This window comes from Vollenhovia emeryi, unplaced genomic scaffold, assembly GCF_000949405.1.
Source record: "Vollenhovia emeryi isolate VEMERY1.0 unplaced genomic scaffold, V.emery_V1.0 DF939156.1, whole genome shotgun sequence".
Classification (NCBI taxonomy): domain Eukaryota; kingdom Metazoa; phylum Arthropoda; class Insecta; order Hymenoptera; family Formicidae; genus Vollenhovia; species Vollenhovia emeryi.
The window spans coordinates 243,882-266,787 of NW_011967210.1; the positions used below are offsets into that span (position 1 = coordinate 243,882).

At 46.0% G+C, this 22,906-nt stretch overlaps 1 protein-coding gene across 1 annotated transcript in view; it reads left to right on the forward strand.

The window, feature by feature from the left end:
• LOC105564996 overlaps window positions 1–22,906 on the forward strand; it is a 30,695-nt gene that overhangs the window by 4,720 nt on the left and 3,069 nt on the right. The window contains exons 2-5 of the mRNA XM_012017800.1: window positions 16,638–17,137; window positions 17,357–20,171; window positions 20,543–20,663; window positions 20,748–22,817. Of these exons, the coding sequence (XP_011873190.1) occupies window positions 16,638–17,137; window positions 17,357–20,171; window positions 20,543–20,663; window positions 20,748–22,817 (5,506 nt within the window). The remainder of the gene's footprint in view (window positions 1–16,637; window positions 17,138–17,356; window positions 20,172–20,542; window positions 20,664–20,747; window positions 22,818–22,906) is intronic.

The following is a 22,906-nucleotide window of genomic DNA, read 5'->3' on the forward strand; positions in this document are numbered from 1 at the left end:
AATATTCATTGCAGTCCCGTAACGGTTCTAGGGCCCTTGGTCGTTTTTCAGAACGCTCTCGCCACTTTCAACGGTGGAGCTGCTTCTAACGCTCGCTTCTACCCTAGATTACACCCTCAGAAAGGATTTCTGTTGCCGAGACAAAGATATTCTCGATGCATTTCTATTTCTCACAACCTCATTTAGTATAAAAATAAGACGATATCAAAAACCAATAATTCTTATTCTTCTCTATCGAATTAGAAGAGATTAACTTGCTATATTGAGACAAGGGTAACTTTATATATTCTTGCGTTTAGAATAAATTTTCCGAGGGGGAAACCGCTGACCAAAATCTTGTACACCAATGCCCACTTATTAGTGGGCATTACTTTATCTTATTATCTTCTTTTATCTTATTTATCTTGTTTTATCTTATTTTATCTTATTTTATTTTTATAATGCCTCAGCAAGACGTAATGCCCCAAAAATGCCCTAGTAAAGCCTGGTAATGCCGCAAATCTGTACACCACAATGCCCTCTCAGCGGTTTCCCCCTCGAAATTTTCTCTCCATCTAACACGAAGTTGGCACCACGATATTTGACAAGAGACTATCATTCTATTCTAGATTTTAGGATTTTTCATGTAAGATTAAAATATTCCTTTCTCTATAATAAATGTGACTGGCGCTATATCGATCCTATCTTATGATACATTCAAGTGTAACAGCATTGGATATCCGGACGTTTTTTCTGTGGGTGTAACTTTCATCTCGGTTTAAATGGGCCTCTTATCTTTTTCTAATTTTTAATACTGGATAAAGATGTAGAGTTGAACCGAAATTAATCTGCATTGGTAGAAGTAGACATAAGACCGATTGAAAACTCTACAACTCCGCCGGTGGGCATTCCGGAGTGTAATTAAAATTGACGAATTTTGAGAAAACGGGGCTAATTCCACAGACGTACGAGTATATTTCTACTGTGGAATTCGAGGGCTACGCGAAATCCAGGGTTGGAAAAGTTACTTTAGAAAAGTATCTTATAGTTGCAGTTATAAGTTACCAATTCTGAAAAGTAACGCGTTACAGTTACTAAAAAAGTAACGAATTGCTACCCCGCGGTTACTTTCTTGCAATGAAAATAAAAGTATCAGTTCTGCATTGGAATTGTAAAGCGTTGGTAAAGGCGTTTATGTGCAAATGCAAGGCCTAACGCGATCTGTGGCGGTTTAAGATATATATAAAGTACCTATTAATGTAACTGAGTTAAGTTACAGTTACGGATGGAGAGAAAGTAACCAAGTTAAGTTAGAGTTACCGAAAAGAAGCGACTGTAACTTGGTTACAAGTAACGAGTTACTTCCCAACCCTGACGAAGTCCATTCCCGCGAGTCGCCCGGTTTTTGGGCGGAACAGCGCGGCTCGTATTAGAACAATGAGCGCCTAAAATAAATATCCCGAGAAAAGCTGTTCGTCTAAGAGACATTGTTTGTAATTTCGCCAAGAGAGCAATTCCACGTCCGCGAAGAGTACTCGTACGATGAAAACGGAACGGAGAATGGGAAGCCGAGTCGCTAAGGCTCAACATTTCTTTGAAAACACGGCATAAACACGCGATGAACTTGGCTGTTTTGTGTGTAAACAATAGCACGCGAGGATGATGTAGATCCGCGGGACAAGTTAAAGAAACGTGGAACGAAGATTTATATTTCTGTAAACATGTACTTGGCTTACTTGGAAACCATCACCTCGATGCTCACTTCGACGTATTAATTTCTAATTAACATTCGCTACAGCGACACGTTATTGACACATTTCCCCGAAAATCTGTCAATTAGAAAGGCGCGCCCTCAGAGAGGATTTCTGTTATTAAGACAAAAAATATTCTTGACGCATTTATATTTTTCACAACCTAATTTAGTATAAAAATAAGACAATATCAAAATAAAATCAATAATTATTCTCCTCTATCGAATTAAAAAAGATTGACTTGCTATATTGAGACAAGAGTAACTTGATATATTCTTGCGTTTAGAATAAATTTTCCCTCCCAAGTTGGCACCACGATATTCGACAAAAGACGACACTATCCTTTTATTCTAGATTTTAGAATTTTTCATTCAAGATTAAAAGATTCCTTTCTCTATAATAAACATCATTGGCGCTATATCGATTCTATTTTATGATACATTCAAGTGTAATAGCATCGAATTCGGAAATTTTTTCTGCGGCAGCGAACTTAAAGCGCATTGCAACGAGAATGATCGAAAGAACGAGCGCATATTTACACGCCTTCAGTGGCGTAACTACCACCCGGGAAGCCCTGGCACGGTCTGGGGGCCCCAGCTTAGAAGGGCCCCCTAAATATTCTGGACTGTTACGGTCGAAAGAATTGGTCCCAAGCCCGTATAAGAAAAAAGGAGGGAGTTTTGTGTGAGCTATAGATTACTTACAGATAGCTAGATCAATGACAAATCTTGACTTAATCTTCTGTTCTATCCGTTTTTGTTGTCAAAAATAGGGGTTTCGTTTCCATTTGAAAATTTCAAGTTGACCTTCTAATGATCCCTAAATTTGACCCCTATATAAAGGGCCCTATTCAATTTTTGCCCGGGGGCCCCCAACATTGTAGTTACGCCACTGCACGCCTTCTTTTCATTATAAAAATAAGAAAGATAGTAGCGATTGTCACACGTATAGCGCAAAATGCTAGCACGATTGTGATCGTAAAAGTTTTAATTACGCGAGCATCGATCACGTAGATAAAATGCCGCGATAACTTCGTTATTATCAGTTCGCTGCGATACTCTCGTTGCAGCAGATACCTGCCTCGTACAGTGACTCGAATGTAAGAGGAAAATTGTCCCGATTCACCGGAGAATGCCTTCTTTTATACACGAATATGGAGACGTCAGCCGATCGGATCATTCGCCGACAAGAAACTCGATTGATTGCTCGCGCGGAATTCTCGCGCTGCGCGTAAATCTGTCGAAGGAATTCGATCTGTCGCGTCCGCTACGCGGAAGAGATCGCCACTGGCGATTGACACCTTTCGCGGAATCGCTTTTTATCATCGATTCGTTTGCTTAGCTTCTTGTAAATTGCATGAGTCAAAACAAAAAAAAACTGCGGCGCGATTAACGCGCCACGAAGCATAAAAACATCGCACGAAATGATGCAAAATGATTCGTCCACGAATACGTGGCGCTAAAAACTTGTCGTCACCTGCACTCAATCGGCCCTAATAATTCATCCCGAATTTTACCAGCTGGAAACGTACACGGAGATAATTTTCTCTTAAAATTTACCCCGAAAATGATGTAATCGCGGGACAACATGGCATTGTGAAGACCTTTACGACAGTTTTTCGAAACGTTACCGTACATTTCAAAAAAAGCTGTCATAAAATTCTCGGAAATGCCACGTTGTCTCACGATTACATAATTTTTCGGGTAAATTTTATTAAGAAAAAATTGTCTCCCCGTACAAATGCACATTTATGAATATATGCATGGCAAGCAAACTCTCGCTGCCTCAAATCGAACGGTATGATATTTTCCGAAGGTGTAATCGATGTCGGCGATATTGGTTTTTCGAAAATGGAATTGCGGAGATGAATTCATGTCCTCGCGGCGCGAACGTCCGCGGGTCCGAATATCCTCGCGGAAGGCGGCGCGCGCGATACAATGGAGAGAATTTACTTTACTCGCTATCTAAATTTACCTTAACCGTTCCGCGGCACCGCCGTCGTAAATGCGCCGAACTTCATTACGCTCGCTCGGCGATACTATAAACCCGTTACGGTCTCGTAATAAGCTTAAAAGGATTGTACGACACTCACCCATTCTGGCCAGGCGCGTTCCTCAGATTCTTAATCGCTGCCGCGTGATCTCTCGAACTTGGCCCCCTTCGTTCAGCGAACGGCGTGATAATTTCGTTACATGCGTATACACGCGCACGCTGCTTGGTGAACGGTGCGCGACGGAGGGCGGACGTTCCTGTAAAAATTTCACAAGTCAATTTCGCATCTTTATTACGGAATTTATCACTACTTGAGACCACTTTTCGCGACAGTGAATTACTGGCGATGGATTAACCCTCGCGCGCTACGTGGAGAGAATGTTCTCTTGAAATCTATCCTGAAAATCGTGTGATCGTGGGACAACTTGGCATTTCGAAGGATTTTATGAGTTTTTTGAAGATTTACTAGTAAAATACACGGTAAAATTTATCCTGAAAATCATGTGATCGTGGGACATGACATTTTGGACAACTTTACGAGAGTTTTGGAAATTTTACTAATAAAATGTATGGTAAAATTTAAGTCATGACATTTTGAACAAATTTATGAGTTCTTTTAAATTTTACTAATAAAATGTATGGTAAAATTTAAGTTTTTCAAAACGTCATGCCCTACGATCACATAATTTTCAGAATAAATTTTAAGAGACTATTCTCTCCGCGCACCAGGTCAAAATCCACGACACAAGTTCCTAAGCGACTCGTTAGTCACAGAATTAATTAATAACATTGAAAATCTATCCTGAAAAATCATGTGATCGTGGAAAAATGTGGTATTTCGAAGAATTTTATGAGTTTTTTAAGTTTTACTAGTAAAATGTACGGTAAAATTTATCCTGAAAATCATGTGATCGTGGGACATGACATTTTGAACAAATTGATAAGAGTTTTTGAAATTGTACTAGCAAAATGTACGGTAAAATTTAAGTTCTTCAAAACGCCATGTCCCACGATCACATAATTTTCGGGATAAATCTTAAGACCCTTCTCTCCACGTATCAGGTAAAAATCCATGACACAAGTTCCTAAGCGACTCGTTAGTCGCGGGATTAATTAATAACATTGAAAAATGACATCTACTTTGCTTTTAATAGTAAGATCTTATAAGAAATCAAAGTGAAGCCTAAAGATCTGACAGGGTTACATTCGAAAATAGATTTTTGGGGCGACCTAGCCACCCCGTCTGGTAGCGCGAAGGTTAATTTACGCTTGATCTCGCTATAATAGCAGGAAGACTGAAATCACTGTCATGAATTTCAGGCCAAACGAGAATCCCTTTGACTTTGACGCGCGGCAGATTGACGGTGGACGTCAAATCCGAGAGATACAGTTATAACGTAGCGTATCGCGTTCCACCATCGATCGTGACGCCGGGATCGGCAATTGAGACCGCTGCGTTTTAATTGCAGCGAGGCTTATCGCGCCGTTCCTCAGGCTAGCATTAATAACCGTTTCTCGCACGTTTGTTTTCGCGGAAGGGAAGCCGCAAGAAACGCGCGGCTACGCGCCGCGGAGTCGCTCGCATCGAAACCGGAAGAATTGCGTTATTTACTCGGTAAACATTCGGCCTAATTTTCAAGGAACGCACGCGGCGCGAGTTAAACGCCCGTTCCCGCGCGCGCGCGCGGGTCGCCGATTGGATTTACAATTCATAGAGGTGCGTCGCGGTATTTGCAATGAGGCGGCGTTCAAATACGAAGAATTCGCTATTAGATTTATGCCGTGCGTCACGGGCACACGCGAAGGCGGCTATTAGCGATAACGGCGCACTCGTCAGTGATAGAATCTAATTAAAACGAATCGGAAGGTAAATATGAAGTCATATGTTGTTTACACGACTGACAACAGCGACGCTCGGTACGAGTGAGTCAATCGTCAAGTCGTTTCAATTAAAATCCAGAGCACCGCGACCGCGCTTTATCTGTCTTGCGCTATTCCTCGCGGCTCAACTATCTGCGTCTTATCGAGCATGTGAAGATGCGACGATCGAGACAGCGCGCGCAAGTTCGACGACCCGGTGACAGGGGGCGAAGAGGGCAGGTTTAAAAAAAAAACAAAATCTCGATCGCCGACTCGCTTTCCCTCGCGAGTCGACCTGCAATCGCGGCGCGCGGTGTTTCACGGAAATTGGGATTGCGCGGAATCGCGGCGAGAAATCGAAAGTGGAATAAGATTAAAAATTGTAGAGAGGAAAAAAACAGACCCGGAGTGCGTACGCGCGCGCGCGCGCCGAATGCGTACGTACGACGGCGGGGAAACATCCGTCCGTCTCATCGGTTCAGTCTCGAAGAGAGTCTCCTTTCTTCGGGAAGCACCGGCGAGGGAAGGGAAAGGAGGGATTCCGTGGATAGGCGGCCGTGAACGTCCTAGGGCACGTAGACGCACGGCGGGGTGCGTGACCCAATCACCCGTTCACCGGCAGCGAGCGAGCGAGCGAGCGAGCGAGCGGAGCGGCGGCGTGGATCCGTGTCGAGTCTCCCTCCGCCGCGCACGTGGTGGGGGCCTATCGCGCGGAACGGAGCGCGGTAGCGCGCGCGCAGAGTGTCGGGCGGAATCCCCGAGCGCGCGCGCGCGCGCGCACGCGAGCGAGTGCGCTCGCGTGTGTGCGTCAGTGGTGGCCGTGCGAAGGCCGACGGTAGGGGAGAGAGTTGCTCCGTCAGACGCAAGCAGGCGGCCGGTGGGCGCGCGGGGCTGGAGCGGCAGGGGACGCCGCTTCTTCGTCAGACGCACGCGGCGACCGCGACGGCGGCTCGGGTTGCGCGCGTGACTCACTTGGACGTCGCGGGAATCTCCCGCTTTCTCGCCGGTGGCAGCACCGCACGACCTCGGGAGAGGCTGCCGTCGCCGTGGCGCGCGGCGTACAACAGTCCGGCGAGGAGAGCCGGCGGAGAGCTCATCCGGTGCGGCGACGCGCGCTCGGCCGCTCGTACACCAGTGCTTCCCAACCTCGCTTCCGCAGCGATGCACCGCGTGATCCAATTTCCGCAAGGAATATTTCGCGGCGCGCAATAAGGAGCGTCCGACTCCACGGACTCGCTCGGGAGCGGAGCGGCGCGCGTTGATTGATTACGAGTGTCATGCGAATTGCCGGAATTTCGCGCATTCGAATTGTCTCCGCGCCGCACAAATATCTGCGCGCGATCGTCACATCGTTTTTCGTAAATAGTTAATTGTAAAACATTTAAAACCCCGCGCGCCACATGTATATTTCGGTTAAATAGAAGAGATTGGTTTCCAAATGGTTTACATAAGAGAGATGCTGCGCGTCGCTCATTTGATTTACGCGAAACGCCGCGTCGAATGGACGCTAATTGGACGACATATTCGCATATCTGGCACACGCACAATCTGGCGACGCGACCGCGATAAATGCGACAACGAATGCGCTGCCCGCGTGCGTTGAAACGCTATTAACGAACGGTTAAAATTGCTAGCGCCGCCGTGGATGACGCCGAAACGACACACTGCCCGCCCTACGAAAAGCAACGCTGCCCTATCGATTATCGCGTCAGTTAAATTAAACGTCACCCTATACCAGCAGAAAAGGATCGAACAGTCGTCGTAAAAGCTTTAAGTGGAATTGATGAACGAGCGGGGAACTGACCCCCGGGGCTCTGACTCAGAATCAACAGGACGTCCCGATGCTGCGGCACGTTCGTTTCTCTATGCGCGCCGAAGGATCCCCGAACTCGTCGCGTTAAATATTTAAAAGCCCACGGCATCGCCAAAATTATCTCGCCTCTTCCTAGGCGCGCGGGGAACGTATAGGAGAAGGGAGGGGGATCCGGCGATCTCTCGCCGGCGAAAGTCGCGAAGCCGCGCGGCACGGGTTTCCGCAATCCGGTGTTCGATAACGACACCACTGATTCACGTACGACGGAATTCCGAGCATTCGCCGCTGGCTTGGTGCACAGGTGCGGAGAGACCGGCGTCGTTGTATAACAACACACGAGAATGGCGCAACGCCATTTAAGCCTGATTCCCCCGTTTATCAATTGAGCCAGATAAGAACGAGGCTACACGGGCTTCTTATGTTTCGCGCGATAATTAATCGACGAGCCGCGGCCAACTGCGGACCGCGCGCGATTCATAAATTGCGTCCTGAACCCGGTTCTTCATTTTCCGGTCAACCCGGAGGTCGGTCGACTCTCCGTCTTTTTCTCCCTGGGACGAAAAAGACAGCAACCCATTTTCGGGCCCACAAATCGAATTATTTGGATTGTTCGTTACTCTGGGAAAAATTTTGACCGTTTTCTTTTGTAGTTGAGCAACTTAACGTTTCGGTTAGTGCCTCTTGAGTGAAAATGATCTTTGCGTTACTGAATATCGACAGAATTAATTAAAAGAATTGATTAGTGTCACCTTAAAATCTTGGATATATGTAGATAGAATAGCTAAGTGCGATTTTTAGTCACGCGGGATAAAATTTGTGCTCGAGAAGGGTTCGTACTTTGGGGGGAAAAAAAACAGTTAAGCAACTCATTTTGGGACCCACAATTGGTAATCAAATTGTTTAGATCGGATTATTTGTTTTTAAAACGCTAGAATTATCACTGATGGGTGGTCAATCCTGCTATCGTACAATATAGTGAAAATGCTAAAAGTAAGTGGCTCCGTCTCTTTCTAAGGGGACAATTAGAAAGAGACGAAGCAAGCATTTTCACCATAGTGTTACAGAATTGACCCCCTGGAATAACGAGACTAATCGCAAATTTTCGACGCGTTGTCTACGACTCGTTGACGACACATAATCAACTTTTCGCGGCGTATCGTGGACGACAGATGCGACCAAGATAACGTTTTCGAGACCTCAAACGGTAGAGCATTAATCGAGAGTCAGACGTGCGAAAATTGAGGCATGACGGAATTAAGTCGCGGTCAGTTGAACGAGCGTTCAACGTGTCTGACGCGTCCGGCATAAAACGATTAACGAATTGTCAGGTCCATATAACGCGCGGTGGCATGATGTACGTTGCACGACGTATGGCAGACTGAACGAACTATTCATAGGTTGCAATTGGTCGTTTGTACGAGTTTACGCTTCGCCTCTTCCAACTCTCACTTGGGATTAAGCCTAGTGTCGTACGAAACGATATCCACGACTTCTGCTTTCTTACCATATCCGTTCACTTAACGCACGCGCGAAGTAATATCGAAAAAAATTGTTCTCCACATTTCCCCACTTAATAATTTAAAGGGGGAAAAAAACGATCGAGATAATTTTAAATTACTCTTTTTCCGATCGAGCGCGTAATTTCGACGCATCTCTATACAGATTTTCGCGTTGCACTTGCTTATCGGAACGTGGCTACCGAGCTCCTGGTCGCTCGACTTTTTTACATTTTGCCTTCAATCGTGATTCTTGGGTGAGAGAAGCGTCGTGCTCCATTGTACGACTTGTTATAGCGAATTCGGTTGGTTGTACTAGTGCGCACTGAGTGCACATTAAGCCTTGTTTCCAGTCAAATCTTATATTTAAAGATCATCTTAAATACCTTGAGTAAAAAAGTGGTCTGTACAATATTTGCACGGATCATTTTTTGATTAAATACCCTGAACATGTATTCAAGACAAAGTTAAATATAAGAACTGACTATATAAACAAGCCTTAGTGTGCACACCGTGCGCACTAGTGCAAGCAACCGAATTCGCTATTAGATGCGATCGTCCATCGCGAATTGTGCAGATACACCTCAGGTTCGCCTCTCACTGTTGGCCGAACATGGCAAGAGATGCAACGAGAGTTATCTTGACGCGCGTACGCCCGCTGATGCATCGTCGAGAGAGGGGACCGAGGTCAGGGAGCGAGCTATCGAGATAGAGGGCAAACAATAATAACCAATACATCAATAAAGTATCCCGGAGCTCGCGCACCCTGGCTCTCTGTATCGGGGGTTTTATTCGAACCGGAGGAAACGACGGCGCGGGGGCGAGATCGCTAAACTCGTCGGCCGAGAGGCCGAAAATAAAACTTTATGCCGAGAGCCCGCAACTAACTTTACGCGCGCAACGGTACGAAAAATCTCGCGTCTTCTCTGACGCGGCGCGGATCGGACTAAAATAAAATAGCCGAGGTAATTTTATTTTCAGCTAATTCCTCTATCTCGAGAAATTTTGCCTCCGGACCCTTCATCGGCACGATTGACAATCTCCCGCGAGATGCGTGACATTTCGTAATGGAATTAAGACACGGATTTATCGGGGGGATGAAAATGATTCTCGCACAAAACCACGTTACGATTTTCGGGATTCTCCTGTCAATTGAACGTAATTCTGGACGGAAAACAGCAAATGCCAATGCAGGATAAGGTCACGTCGAGTTTTATTCTTTCCGAGACTAACACAATCGTGAGATTCAATTTATTTCTTTATTTAGTCGAAATAAAATGAAATCTCACAATTATATTAATCGAATCGAGTTAAATAGGACCATCATGATATAAATCAAACAAGCGGGAGCGCCTTCAGGTCCGAGCAAGATGTTGGTAACCCAATAATTGTAATCTAAAATGCGAATTCGTCGAGGGGTAAACCGCTGAGGGCATTGTGGCGTACAGATTTGCGGCATTACTGGACATTATTAGGCATTTTTGGGCATTAGACCTTGCTGGGGCATTATAAAAATAAAATAAGATTAAGTTATGCCCACTGAGCATTAGTGGGTATTGGTGTACAAGATTTTGATCAGCGGTTTTCCCTTCGGAATTCATATGCCGTTTTCCACCTTGTCCTGCGCGCCGGTTTCTTTTCGGACGTAAGACAGTTTCATTTAGACGGAATCATCGTCGTCAGTGAATTCACATATTAAAATGGATAAACGATTTCTAATTCTTTTAAATGCTGTATTTAGCATTCGATACCCCCCTCCTATATTAATTGAGATTCTGAGAAGCTATAAACGAATAAACTCTTTCATTATACAGCTTCACCTAAAAAGCACATTTTTATTGTCTCTCATACACTTTTGCCTTGCGAATAAAATCGGGGAAATAAATTTATTTTAACGCGGCTCTTCGTTCTCCATATAAAGATTATCTAGCTGCAAAGGGCTGCCCGTTAAATGTTATTTCGCTTAAGTATCTCGCGAAATTAAACACGTCCACGGAATTGGAGCGCGTAGATTCGCCGAGAAATAACCGCGGCGTATTTTATAATACTACCGAGTATAGTGTCGACCAAAATCTGCATCTGCGTTTGCACGAAATGCAAACAAAACGTGACCCATTTTCGTCGCTCTGCGGACTCCGCGAGTGCACGCGGTCCCGCCGTATTTATTGCGCTGCCATACGCGCTCGCGAAGTACATTCGTTACGAGGCGGCTTACGCGAGTATGCGCGCGTATAATGCACGAATAACTTCAATAACAAGCTGTAATTTCAGGCAAATATTTGAGAGGCCGTTAATTGAATAATCCGAAACTCCGGGCGGTGCGGCCCTCGATAATCCCCCTCGCTGTTTACCCCTTTTCAATTTTCGCCGATGTTATCAGCCTCGATTCGTAACGCGCGATACAATTAAAACGCGAAGGAAGGACGGTATTTCTTCAACGTTCGCGGATAATCCCAGCGTTACGTGCTCAGTTTCAGAGACGCCCCCAGCTTTGAATCTCATGTAAATTGCAAATTATAATGCAACTGCTTGCAATAAGATATGAGTCAGAATCTACCGTTGAATATTGAGCCGGTACAATATGCGTATCGTCATTATGTACAGTACTGTTATAAAGATACCCGCGCCCTCTTTACAGTCAAATAATAGCGTCGTGCGCGCGTTACCGCGGCACATAGGCGCCTTATGTAAATTTGCGATAGCGCGAAAATATCGCGCAGGCGATGCCGATGATTCAGTTTCCTCGCGCGCGAACTTTCAGGTCGATCCGCAACACATAAAACATCCTGCGATAATGCCGCGTAGATACCGCGCGCGCGTGGAGCGGCAGAACTGTGCGAATAAGAATGGATCTGACGGCGAGAACGCGCCATCGTCGTTTCATTCATCTCCGCCCGATGAAACGCGCGTATCTCGCGCGCGTTCGCGCATCCTCCCACGGTCCGCTCACAAAGGAGTCTTTTTTTTTATCCGCGCCTCGACTTATTGTGCTCGCATGCACCGTAAACTTTGCATCCGCGGCTACGATTAACGCGATTCATCATCTCGCACTCGCCGATCGGCGATTTGGACTGAACGAGGCATCGATGAATTATATTCAATCAATGCTGGTAGAATCTGTCGAAATTTACGCGGCGCTCGTACACGGAAAGAATTTTCTCTTAAAGTTTATCCGAAAATCATGTTATCGTGGAACAACGCGGCATTTTGAAGAATTTTATGAGACACAGATTTAATATCGCCAGTAGTTTAAAATGATGTGTAGTTTTTTAAAACGACCTACACTGGCCAATGTCTTTATTTAAAAAAAACCACGTTTCGGTCCCAGATTTGGACCCTTTTCAAGTAATCTGTTCACACAATTGTTAATGATCTCATATCGTTCGTTTGCTCCATATCGCTATGTTAGTAAGATATTACTCAAAAAATGATTGCGCTCTTTGGTTGAAGAGTGCAAAGTCAATTGAAGTTGCATCATTAATTGTTAAACACAAGTAAAGGTATCGAGAAATGTGTGTTGGACGAGATATCAGATTGAACTGAATTCTATAAGAGTTTTTGAAACTTTATCATACGCTTCGCTAGTAAAATGTATGGTAAAATTTCAGAAAACCGCTCCTAAAATTCGCCGTAGTGCCATGTTGTCCCACGATTGCATGATTTTCGGGGTAAATTTTAAATGAACATTCTCTACGTGTACGAGCTTAAATTATATCGCGCGTCACCTCGCCTCTTTAGACGTCTGAGAGTCAAAACTTTCATGGTGGTTTCCTGGTGTTCCCGCTCCGAGCGGAGGAAATCGTCGCTGCCAAATGGACCGTCGATGTAAGTCTCGTCGTTTGGACGCGGCGGTGATTCTCCGCGAGAAACGCTCCGACGGCGAGCGAGATTGGCTCGCATTCTGCCAGCTCCTCGCGCTTCTTTTTTTGTCCTTCTCCGCCTCTCTCTCTCGCTCTCTCATTCTCTCCCTCTACTTTATTTGCGCGTATAAATAGCGCGGTCCAAAATTACCGGGTACTTCGGCGAGCGGTGCCGCGAAAGTGGCGTCCAAGAAAAGGCCGGCGATTTCTGCTAGTTGTAAAAATATACGCGGGAACGACGTGGCCGCCCGGTTGGCGACGCGCATTCTTCAACGAGGGATACGATGGGGACAACTACGTGGACGAAGAAAAGCAGAAGATATAGAATTATTCATAGACTCTCATAAAATTCTCCACTAGGCCTTTGCGACCCGAACTGATGTCAATCAGTATGTAAAAATAAGCGGTTATTTATTTAGGCAAAAGGAGTGAGAGTCGTTCTTTTTTATAGGAAGCGTGGTAATTAGAAACGAATTGTGATATTTTTAGACGCGATAAAACGCATAATATTAGTACTGAATAAAATACATTAAATTCTTCGTAAAACTATTCATTTTCCGCGAATCTGCTTTTACGCGAATATTGAATATTTTTATTTTAACAGTGTCGATCGATGTGAAAAAGAAGCTGCATTCATTTGTCACAAAAAAGTGTAAAACGTATTCCACTAAAAAATGTTAATACTAATTGCCGAAACTTAATGAAGTTTTTAATTTGTCATAATTTGGCGATTATGTTCTCAAAGGCGATGACAGACAAGTTTTTACGGGCTGGGAATTGTGGATCTTTAAGCTTGCAAATGTTCATAATTCCACGGCGAACTTAATCAAAAATTTAAAACGCGCGCGGGGGAAAGAGAGAGGAGATATATCCGCTTTGAATAATTTATACGTTATATACGTATATAATGACGATATATCGTAGAAAGTTTTTGAAAGATTAAAATGTATATCACACATACCTATATCGCAATTTTGAGAAGTACTAATGAGAAAATTTTTTAAGAGAGGGAAAGAGGATTCTTGAGTCGTTGGTAATAATATTTAATGCCTTGTAATTGGAATAGGATATCAAGTTAGTAATTTCGGTGATTGTGTATAATTGCATTATTATACGAATTTGAATATTGCATGAGATGAATATGAATTAATTTTGAAATATCTTTATACAATTGCGATACATATTTATGTCGAATTAATGACTGTATCAAATTCAAATGAAGTGTAATGAAGAAGTCGGCGTCAGCCGAACGCGACATTTTGACGATACTATCGATCTATATACGTCGATTAATCGCGTAATTATTGCATCGAGAAAAAGAGGCAGCTATGCCGAGAGAGATGATTCCACGGTAAATAACTCGTCGTCGATCAGTCGCGCCGATGGGCAAACACGGAAGATCTCGGTCGCTTATAAATGAAAATGCAAGCGCAGAGAGAAGTCTCGCTCGTTCACGTAAATGAATCTGAACGGTTGAACCCGTCCTCAACTTCCGCTTTCGCAACATGACATTGCTGTATAATTCCGCGGGGACGACCTGTCGCGCCTTGAATATTGAACACGCGGATAATTGCATTTGAATCAATTTCCGCTTAAAATGTTTCGATATTTTATTAAACGTTAATATATTAATATCGTTTAATTAATTGAACGATATTAAATTTACGATATTAACGTATACATCATAAATATATAGAATTTTGTCAGAATTAAAAAAGCGCTGTTTGTGCAGTGCAACAATGTGTCAATGCGTCAAAATTATTGTAGACAAATATACGCTGACTGTCTAACATCGAAGCTACATCCTGCGATACGTACACTCTTATTCATTAATGCCTGGACCTGCATTTTTATCATCATTTTTCTCATCTCTACAAATCATTGAGTTCCACCCCCATGAAAAAATATACATGTAAAAATATATTCAAAAATATATTACATATATTTTAAAATGTGTTATATAAATTGCATATATACATATTTGTATATATATTCTTGAGTACAGTAAAATACTTTCTTCACTTATATTTAGTATATGTACTACCACAGACTTCTATAGAAGCTGTAAACTCATCGATGTATAGACGGGAATAAAGATTATGAAAATGTGAATCTTAGTAAAACTCAGGTCCAGGCATTAATGAATAAGGGCCAGTTTCACAAACATCGGTTAACTGCTAACCGAAGGTTAATTGATCCTCTGTTTCTTCTTAAATAAATAAGATCGAACAAGATAAGGAGTCGACTGAACTCTAGTTAACAGTTAACCGATGTTTGTGAAACTGGCCCTAAGACCGCAACTGCTACGTGATAAAAAGGTCAAGTTAATCGCACATAGAATACCCTAAAATAACGCGTATTCAAAAGCGCGTTCACTAGAGCAGATTCTAATAGAATTGGCGTACCGCAAGATACGCAATCGAATTTCCTAATTGAATGATTTGCGGAGTTCTTATGCGATCGTCGATATTTTCCCCGTATGTATCACTCGTTTTAGCTATGGCTCGGCTATTTCTCCGCTGCGGAGAAAAATATCTATTGACAGATTATTATTAGCGATTATTCACGGCCAAGTATTTTTCCGATCGCGAAAGTGTACTGCGATATATCTGCCGATTACTTTCCTCGTGCGGGATAAATTTTATATAAGTATACGCATTCGTATCCTTTTACCCCTGCTCGCGCGACATACGTATGATCCGAATAAAAATTTTATATCGTCACATCTTGATCTCACACGGCGAAGTTAATTAATACAAAAATAAACGCGCAGTCACCTAGGGCATGATGCATGGAAATAAAATGCACCACCGCTGATATAAATATATCCAATACGTTGCGTGCTGCATTTTTGCTTCAGTGAGCATCGATGGCGCTTGATTTATGAGAAATTGAAAATTAAGAGATGCAGAGAGCAAACCTTTTTCTTGCCGACCGAGACTACGTAGCAGGCACACGTTCGCGCTATTTGTAATAATTTGTAATGCTCCCTCGCAATTTTTCACTCCGCACACGATATACGATTCCGTGCGACTACGGGTATGACGATGATATCACGGGCAACGCGTCTGAAAAGCAAGACGGCGTCTTCTACAAGTAACTGGAACGCAATGTTGCGTTCGATGTCTCGGCCGTAGTTGGACGCAATTATTCGTAACAAATCAATTCACTTTTATGCGTCACGTAATCGTCGGTGCTACGTAATCGACGGAGTATAATACAGCGCATACCAAACGAGTGTCAGTATTTTCTTGTTTCACACCGCGAGTACATTAACGCCTGCGTATTTATGAAAACGTCATCGGGCAATTGACACTGTGGACTAGAATTTTCCAATCGGCGTCACCGTGACACTTCGCTTGGCGCGGCCTCGAGCACTTTCCTCATGTACGATCGTCTGCGCGTGTCACTCGAACGAACTCGTCGTCATCGTAAATTCTACGCGTTATTAGCGTCGTTACGTAAGGCGTCGTTACGTTCACTTTGCACGTAATCAAAAATCCACTCGGTATCGCTCTCCGTTACTTGGGGGGAGGGGGGGGGACTTTTGCGTTTGTCATTCCCCCAATGTCAAGTTTGTAACATCCTGTCGCGGTGAAGATAATCGATGATTAGAAACGGATTAATCGGCGCGCCACGCGCGTCCGCCTCGCGGAATAGTCGCGGCGATTCGCGCAGAGTGTCGAGAATCCTTCGTGAATCACCCCTCCCCTCTCGAACCTCGGAGCACTGTGTGCGCGACGACGTCCGTTCTCGCGTCTGAGTCACCTGAGAGTCCACCCGGGTGCCGCGCATGATCTCGCCTTCTCGTATTCGCTCCGCTTCTTTTCTTTCGACTCCGTCAGTCGGCAGTGATTAACAGTAGCCGGTGCCGCGCTGTTTGCAGAGACCCATACTGTGGCGATGACAGACCCACAGCTGACCAATAACAACAACAACAACAATAACAACAACAACAACAACGATGGCGAGCCAAAGTACCTGCACAAGAAGTTCAAGAAGATGGCGACGACCGAAGTTGCGCCGAAAGTCGTCGAGAAGGAGGGCACGGCGAATAACGTCGCCTCCGATGAGACCCCCAAGCGAAAGGACGATGCCAAGGACGGCAAGGAGTCGTCGAAGGAGCTCGGCGGCAAGCTCGAACCTTCCCCGGAACCGGCAGGGGGAGTCGAGCCCGCCGCCGAGTCCCGGAAGAGTGGCTACGCGTGTCCTTACTGCCCGATGACGTGGACCAAGCCGAGTGTTCTTCAGAAACACATCAGGGCGCACACGAACGAACGGCCGTATCCGTGCGCGCTCTGCGGAATCTCCTTCAAGACCAAGTCGAATTTGTACAAGCACTGCAGGTCGCGCTCTCACGTGCACAAGATGGAGAAGGGGGAGAAGGTAATCTACTTCGTTAATTAAATTTATATGATTTAGCAAACTTGAATAAAATCTTGATGCTACGAGAGAGAATGAACAATATTGATTGACGGTTTAATCTTTAATAAGGCAATTCTTTTCCGATCAATCGATAGCATATTTAGTTTACCAGTTAGGCACTTTAACGCTTCGATACTTCGACGTGTAATTAACACGCGGTAATTTATGCTTTTTTCGCAGGTGTCCGAGGATTCCGACATAAGTCTGTCAGATAGTGCCAGTAATGGCACCGGGACACCACCGCCGCCGCCAGCTTCGACGCCCACAACGGCCACGACGACGGTATCTACCGCCGCAGTGAAGACCGTGAAGACCGGCAAGATCTACAAGCCGAAGTTTCAAGCCCGAACGGCCCTGCAGTGCGTGAACAGCGACACCGAAACGTCTTCCTTATCGCCCAGTTCTTCCAACAGTTCCTCCTTGTCTTCCTCTACGACCACCTCCAACTCTGTTAAACCGAACGCGGAACAGTTGCAGGAGCACATCGACAAGATTATTACGGACAATCAGGCGATCGTTGACGCGGTAGATCCATGCCTGCACAAACTGATGCACCGCCAGCAGAGCTTGGTGGAGACCAAGCAGTCGTTTGAGCAGCAGCCGTTGAACTTGTCTTCCGCAGAGGAGTCTTTAAACGTCAGAAAGCGTTGCTACAGCGACAGCTGCGCGCAAGAAGCGAAAGACAACGAGCTTCCGGAAAGTTCGATCATCAAAGATCTCCTGTTGAAAACTCGCGGTTCCATGAACGGACCGATACTGGAGACCGCGGTGGAAAACTTCGTCTGTCCCACTTGCAACATCCCCTACACTAGCATAGATAATTTAGAGGCTCACCGTAGGTATTATTGCAAGGGTATCGACAGTTCGCGAAAAGGAGCGGATTATCATACGGACTTGGAGAAGCGAGATTCTGATTTCGACGTGAAATCTTCCGATTATTACAGTACCTTGCAACCGTTACCCTCGCCGGGTCCTCTGCTGGGTAATACTAGACTAGTCGACGCGTACGCTCCGCCTGCCAAAAAGCAAAGAACGGAATCCGTGCCGACCAGTTTGAGGTCGTTGGAAGAGCTCAGCAAATACCCGCGTCCGAACTCGCTGCAGATGTTCGGCGGCGAAGTGAGGATTCTCGACAACACGGGCGAGGTGACGAAGACAATGAGAATCGAGCCACGGCAGACGAATTCGCCCACGAGCGAGCACGTGGTCAACAGCAAGTGCATGAACTCGGAGACGGCGTCGATAGTGGTGAAATCGGGACTCCATTCTGGCGGTACCATGATGCACAAGCCGCCAGGCACATCGGCCAACACGTCCAACTCCTCCATATCCCTGCCCAATGCGCCCAAGATATTGGCGCCCATCATACCGAACATATCAACCCCGAATATAGCGCCCACCATGTCCTGCTACGACTACTTGGAATCGCACCTCAACCCGCTGACGAGTATCACTGCCTACAATCCGTTGACTCTGCCGCAAGCTGGTATCACGAGTATCCTCCATGGCGGCAAGGTGATACCTTATGTGCCTGGTATGCCTGGACCGCACACTCTGACCGGTACACCGACCATAGACATATCTCCGAGTATAACGACCGGCGAAGCCGGTTTCAAGGTGATACCGGGCCTACCGGGTCTACATATGATAACTCAGCCGCTGGATCTGGCCAGTCCGGTCAAAGTACAGCCCAGCACGGTGCCTGGCATGCCTAGTCCGTTGTCCGGACACGTTCCTCCCATGTTAGATCAGCCTCTGGATCTGGCTAGTCCGGCGAAGGAACCGATGAAGATCAGTTTCAAGACACCCAACGGCGACGGTCTGAAGAGCGGCCTGACCAGTCCCAAAGTTCCTAGCGTCAAGGTCGAGACCTCGACGGACAAGTATCGCACGAGGGTACCGTCGACTCTCACCGGCGGAGAGACTGGCAAAGCGGAGCTCGATCGTCATATCAAAAATAATACGACCGTCAAGTACAAGAGTATAGAGAGTCCGCGGGAGAGGAAGGATTTCGCGTACGACAAGAGCCCGAAACTGGACAAGGCTTTTAGTTATCCGAACGGCGTGGACCCCACCATCTCCTCCAACTCTTACAGCAAAATGAGATACTCGCCCAAGACCGTTCTGGAAAGCAGGAAGAGATCGTCAAATTGGGGCGTTAGTGAAATGGATGCTGGCAGAGCAGCTCCGGTAGACACTGCAATCCCCAAGTACGATCTACCTCCTCATGAGAACGGTCGATTAAAGAATAGCGTCTCTTCGGATGCACGTGGATGGATGAAGGTTGCGGATGGATACGGCGCGTTCAACGGCGCCAAGATGAAGGCCGACAACGCGCCGTCGGTGATACTTGTCAACCTAGACTCTTCCAAGACAGAAGTGCCAACGAAAACTTCCGTAGAATTAATTGTTAAGGACAAGCAACCCGAGGCCAAATCGCCCAAGAGCGATGTCGCGAAAGAAACGACTAGTGCTAATAAGTTCTTGAGACCCACGTCTCTGCCGTTGAAACCCGGCACGTTTACGCCGAAGAAGCATCACGGGATCACGCCTACGGCGAATACACTTCCTCTCATCAGTCCGGAGACTCCGCGACCCAAGAAGTCGTACGGGCAACTATATCTAAATGGGCATGCCTACACATATCTGGGACTCAAGTGTTCCACTAGGGTGTTTTATTGTACTCTGAATCGACCGCAGCCAATGTACGTAACGCAGCAGCACGGTCTGTCGATGTACTCCAATTGGAAGATATGCAAAGAGGCACCACCGGACGTGGACATGGCGCACTATGACTCTCGAAATAGGCCCCTCAACTTCACGACCGCGTGGAAGAAACAAGAGGACATCCTAACGCACTCCTCGTATAGACCAACCACTCCGTCCAGTCCGGACAGCGGACTAGATAGCGACATGCAGGAGAAGACGAAAAGGGTCAAGATATTTGACGGAGGCTTCGAGAGCAACGAAGATTACACTTATGTGCGCGGGAGAGGTGAGGAATGTTTAAATATTACGTTTTTCAAAATGAAGCGTAAGATTTGTGCAGTAGCCAGAAATTTTCTTGCGCTGGTTCTACAATAGACGCAGCAAGTCGCAAGTCGCAAAACATCGACCAATCACATTGGCCGATTTCTTGCGGCTTGCGACTTCCGACATTATCCAATTTTCGTTATATAAAATTCATAATATAATTCAACTTTCAAGTAATTCAAAAGATCTAAAGATTGGTGAACCAAGCTAGAGGTGCTAAGTATATAAGTTAATTAAAGATTCAATTTTTATAAGATTTTTAAAGTTCTAATCTTAATATTGTAATTGTCGTGTGGAAATAAATCTTTAATTATTTCATATATATTACATAAGGTCGAGGACGCTATGTCTGCGAAGAATGCGGTATTCGTTGTAAGAAACCATCTATGCTGAAGAAACATATCAGGACACATACGGATGTTAGGCCATACACGTGCAAGCATTGTACCTTTAGGTAAGTTAAGATCTTTCCACATGGCGTGGCAAGAAATCTAGATTGTATAAACTTTAATTTACCGGAATCATCTTTTTGCGACAGTTTTAAAACAAAGGGTAACCTCACGAAACACATGAAGTCCAAGGCTCACTACAAGAAGTGCGTGGAATTGGGCGTGGTGCCAGTCCCCACAACCGTCTGCGACGAAAACATCGATAAGGATGCTATCGCGCGACTAGCCGCCGGTGGCGGTAACACGGAGGAATCTTCAGAGGAGGAGGAAGAGACTGACGGAGAGGAAAGCGATGAATCTGGTAGCGAGGAGCAGGAAGCGGCGCAGAGTCTACTGAGTCTTTCGCAGCGTAACACGTCGAGCAGATTGCCGGGTTTGCTGCCGTCCGGCCGACCCACAACGTATCCGTACACGTTAACTATACCGACGACTTCCGCAGTGAGCGTCGCGTCCACCACCGCGACTACATCGACCGTGAGTCAAAGCGTCACCACCCAGGGAACGGCTCTGATCCAAAGCGAATTATCGCACCGTTACTACTTCCCGTCGAATCGAAGTGCGACGGAAGAAACGAGGATCAGCGTCATTCAATCGTCGAAGAAAGACGACTCCGACTTTGAGATCGAGGAAATCACCGATGTCGCGGAGTCGCGCCATCAGCTGTCGCAGCCCATGGATCTCACGACGAAGCAGACCACTCAAGTGTTGCCCTCGCCGGTACCGCATAGAGCAAGACCCGTGGACATTCTGACACCCGTTTCGGAGCCGGTCCTACTCCAGACGATAGTCCAAACGATGGAACGGCTGCCTATACAGGGTAGAGAATGGAAACCGGACGCGGAGGGACACATGTTGCAGGCCTACCTCACGGAGAGACATGTGATGGACAGCAAAATTAAGCAGCAGTATCGCGTGGGAAGTACCAAGGACAACAAACAGATACAGGAGAGAGACGTTTACCCGCGGCATCAAGATCCGAGCAGGCCCAGGCACGTAGAGTCCAACGGCACTCCAACGGTGACGTACACCGATCCCAGCAAGATGCAACATACCGTTAGCGAGTCTACGATCAAGTACATAACGAAGTTAAGTGAGGACATTAAGATGGAAATCAGGGAAAAGATTTATCAGAACAACATGACGATGGAGAGACGAACGTTCGATTACGAGGCTATTCACAAAAGTAAGGAACAGACTAACCGTATGGTTTCGGATCGTGAGAATTTTGAGCTTGGTCTAACCAATGGTCCCGCTGGCGCGAGACCGAGTATCGAGTACGGTCTGCCCATGGCCAGGAACGGTGGTTCGATCGAGAGACCGAATTGTTCTATTGTACCCATTCGCAGCACGTCCCGTATCGATTGCCATTCACCGAAATGCCTGAATATGGACGTCAACAACCGACCACCGTTGATGCAACACGCGAACAACGATATCGATAGAAGTTCCATGTTCAACGCGATGAAGATGGTGAGCGAGATGGAAAGACCTAGGGAGTGCCATCCCGTCGGTCAAGAAATGAGGTCTGCGAGTCACGAGATGAGACCCGCAGCCAACGATGTTCGAATGCAGAATCACAGTCCGCGGAATCTCGACCTGAGGCCGCCCAGTAGAGAGATCAGAACGCCCGGTCAAGAGTACAGAGCGCAGAGTCAAGAACTCAGGCTACCGAGTCAACAGGAGTACAAGATACGCGGTCAAGACATAAGACCGCCCAGTCGTGAATACAAGCCGGCGTTCGCTCATGACATGCAGGTCATTCAGGAGCTCATGCCGTCAACAAACATGGAAATCCGGCAGACGAATCCGGATAATAGACCGCCGAGCCGTGACATGAGAGGCCTCGCGGAGTACAGAGCGCACGCGCAAGACCCACGTGCCAGCTACGAGATGTTGCAGCCTATACACGAGCCGCCCAAGTCGCAGAACGTGGATGCGAGAAGCGCGTCACCGCAGAAGACACGAGTTCTCTATTACGATATAAAGCACGCCGCGGACATGGTTAAACAGAATACATTGGACAGCATGAAACACGCGATGGCCGGCAAGGTAGTCGTCGGTGGGCCGGACTTTCGATCGCCGTCGCCAAACACGGGAAGCGCAAAGCCGCAGGCGGAATTTTTACAACCGTCGAGTGGTCCGGCGCCCAACTACGTCAGGTAAGTGAAATATTTTCAATTAACGAAAGAAAAAAGTCACTTATAGTCGCCCCAGCGATGATTAAAAATTAAAACGGTGAGCTTATTGT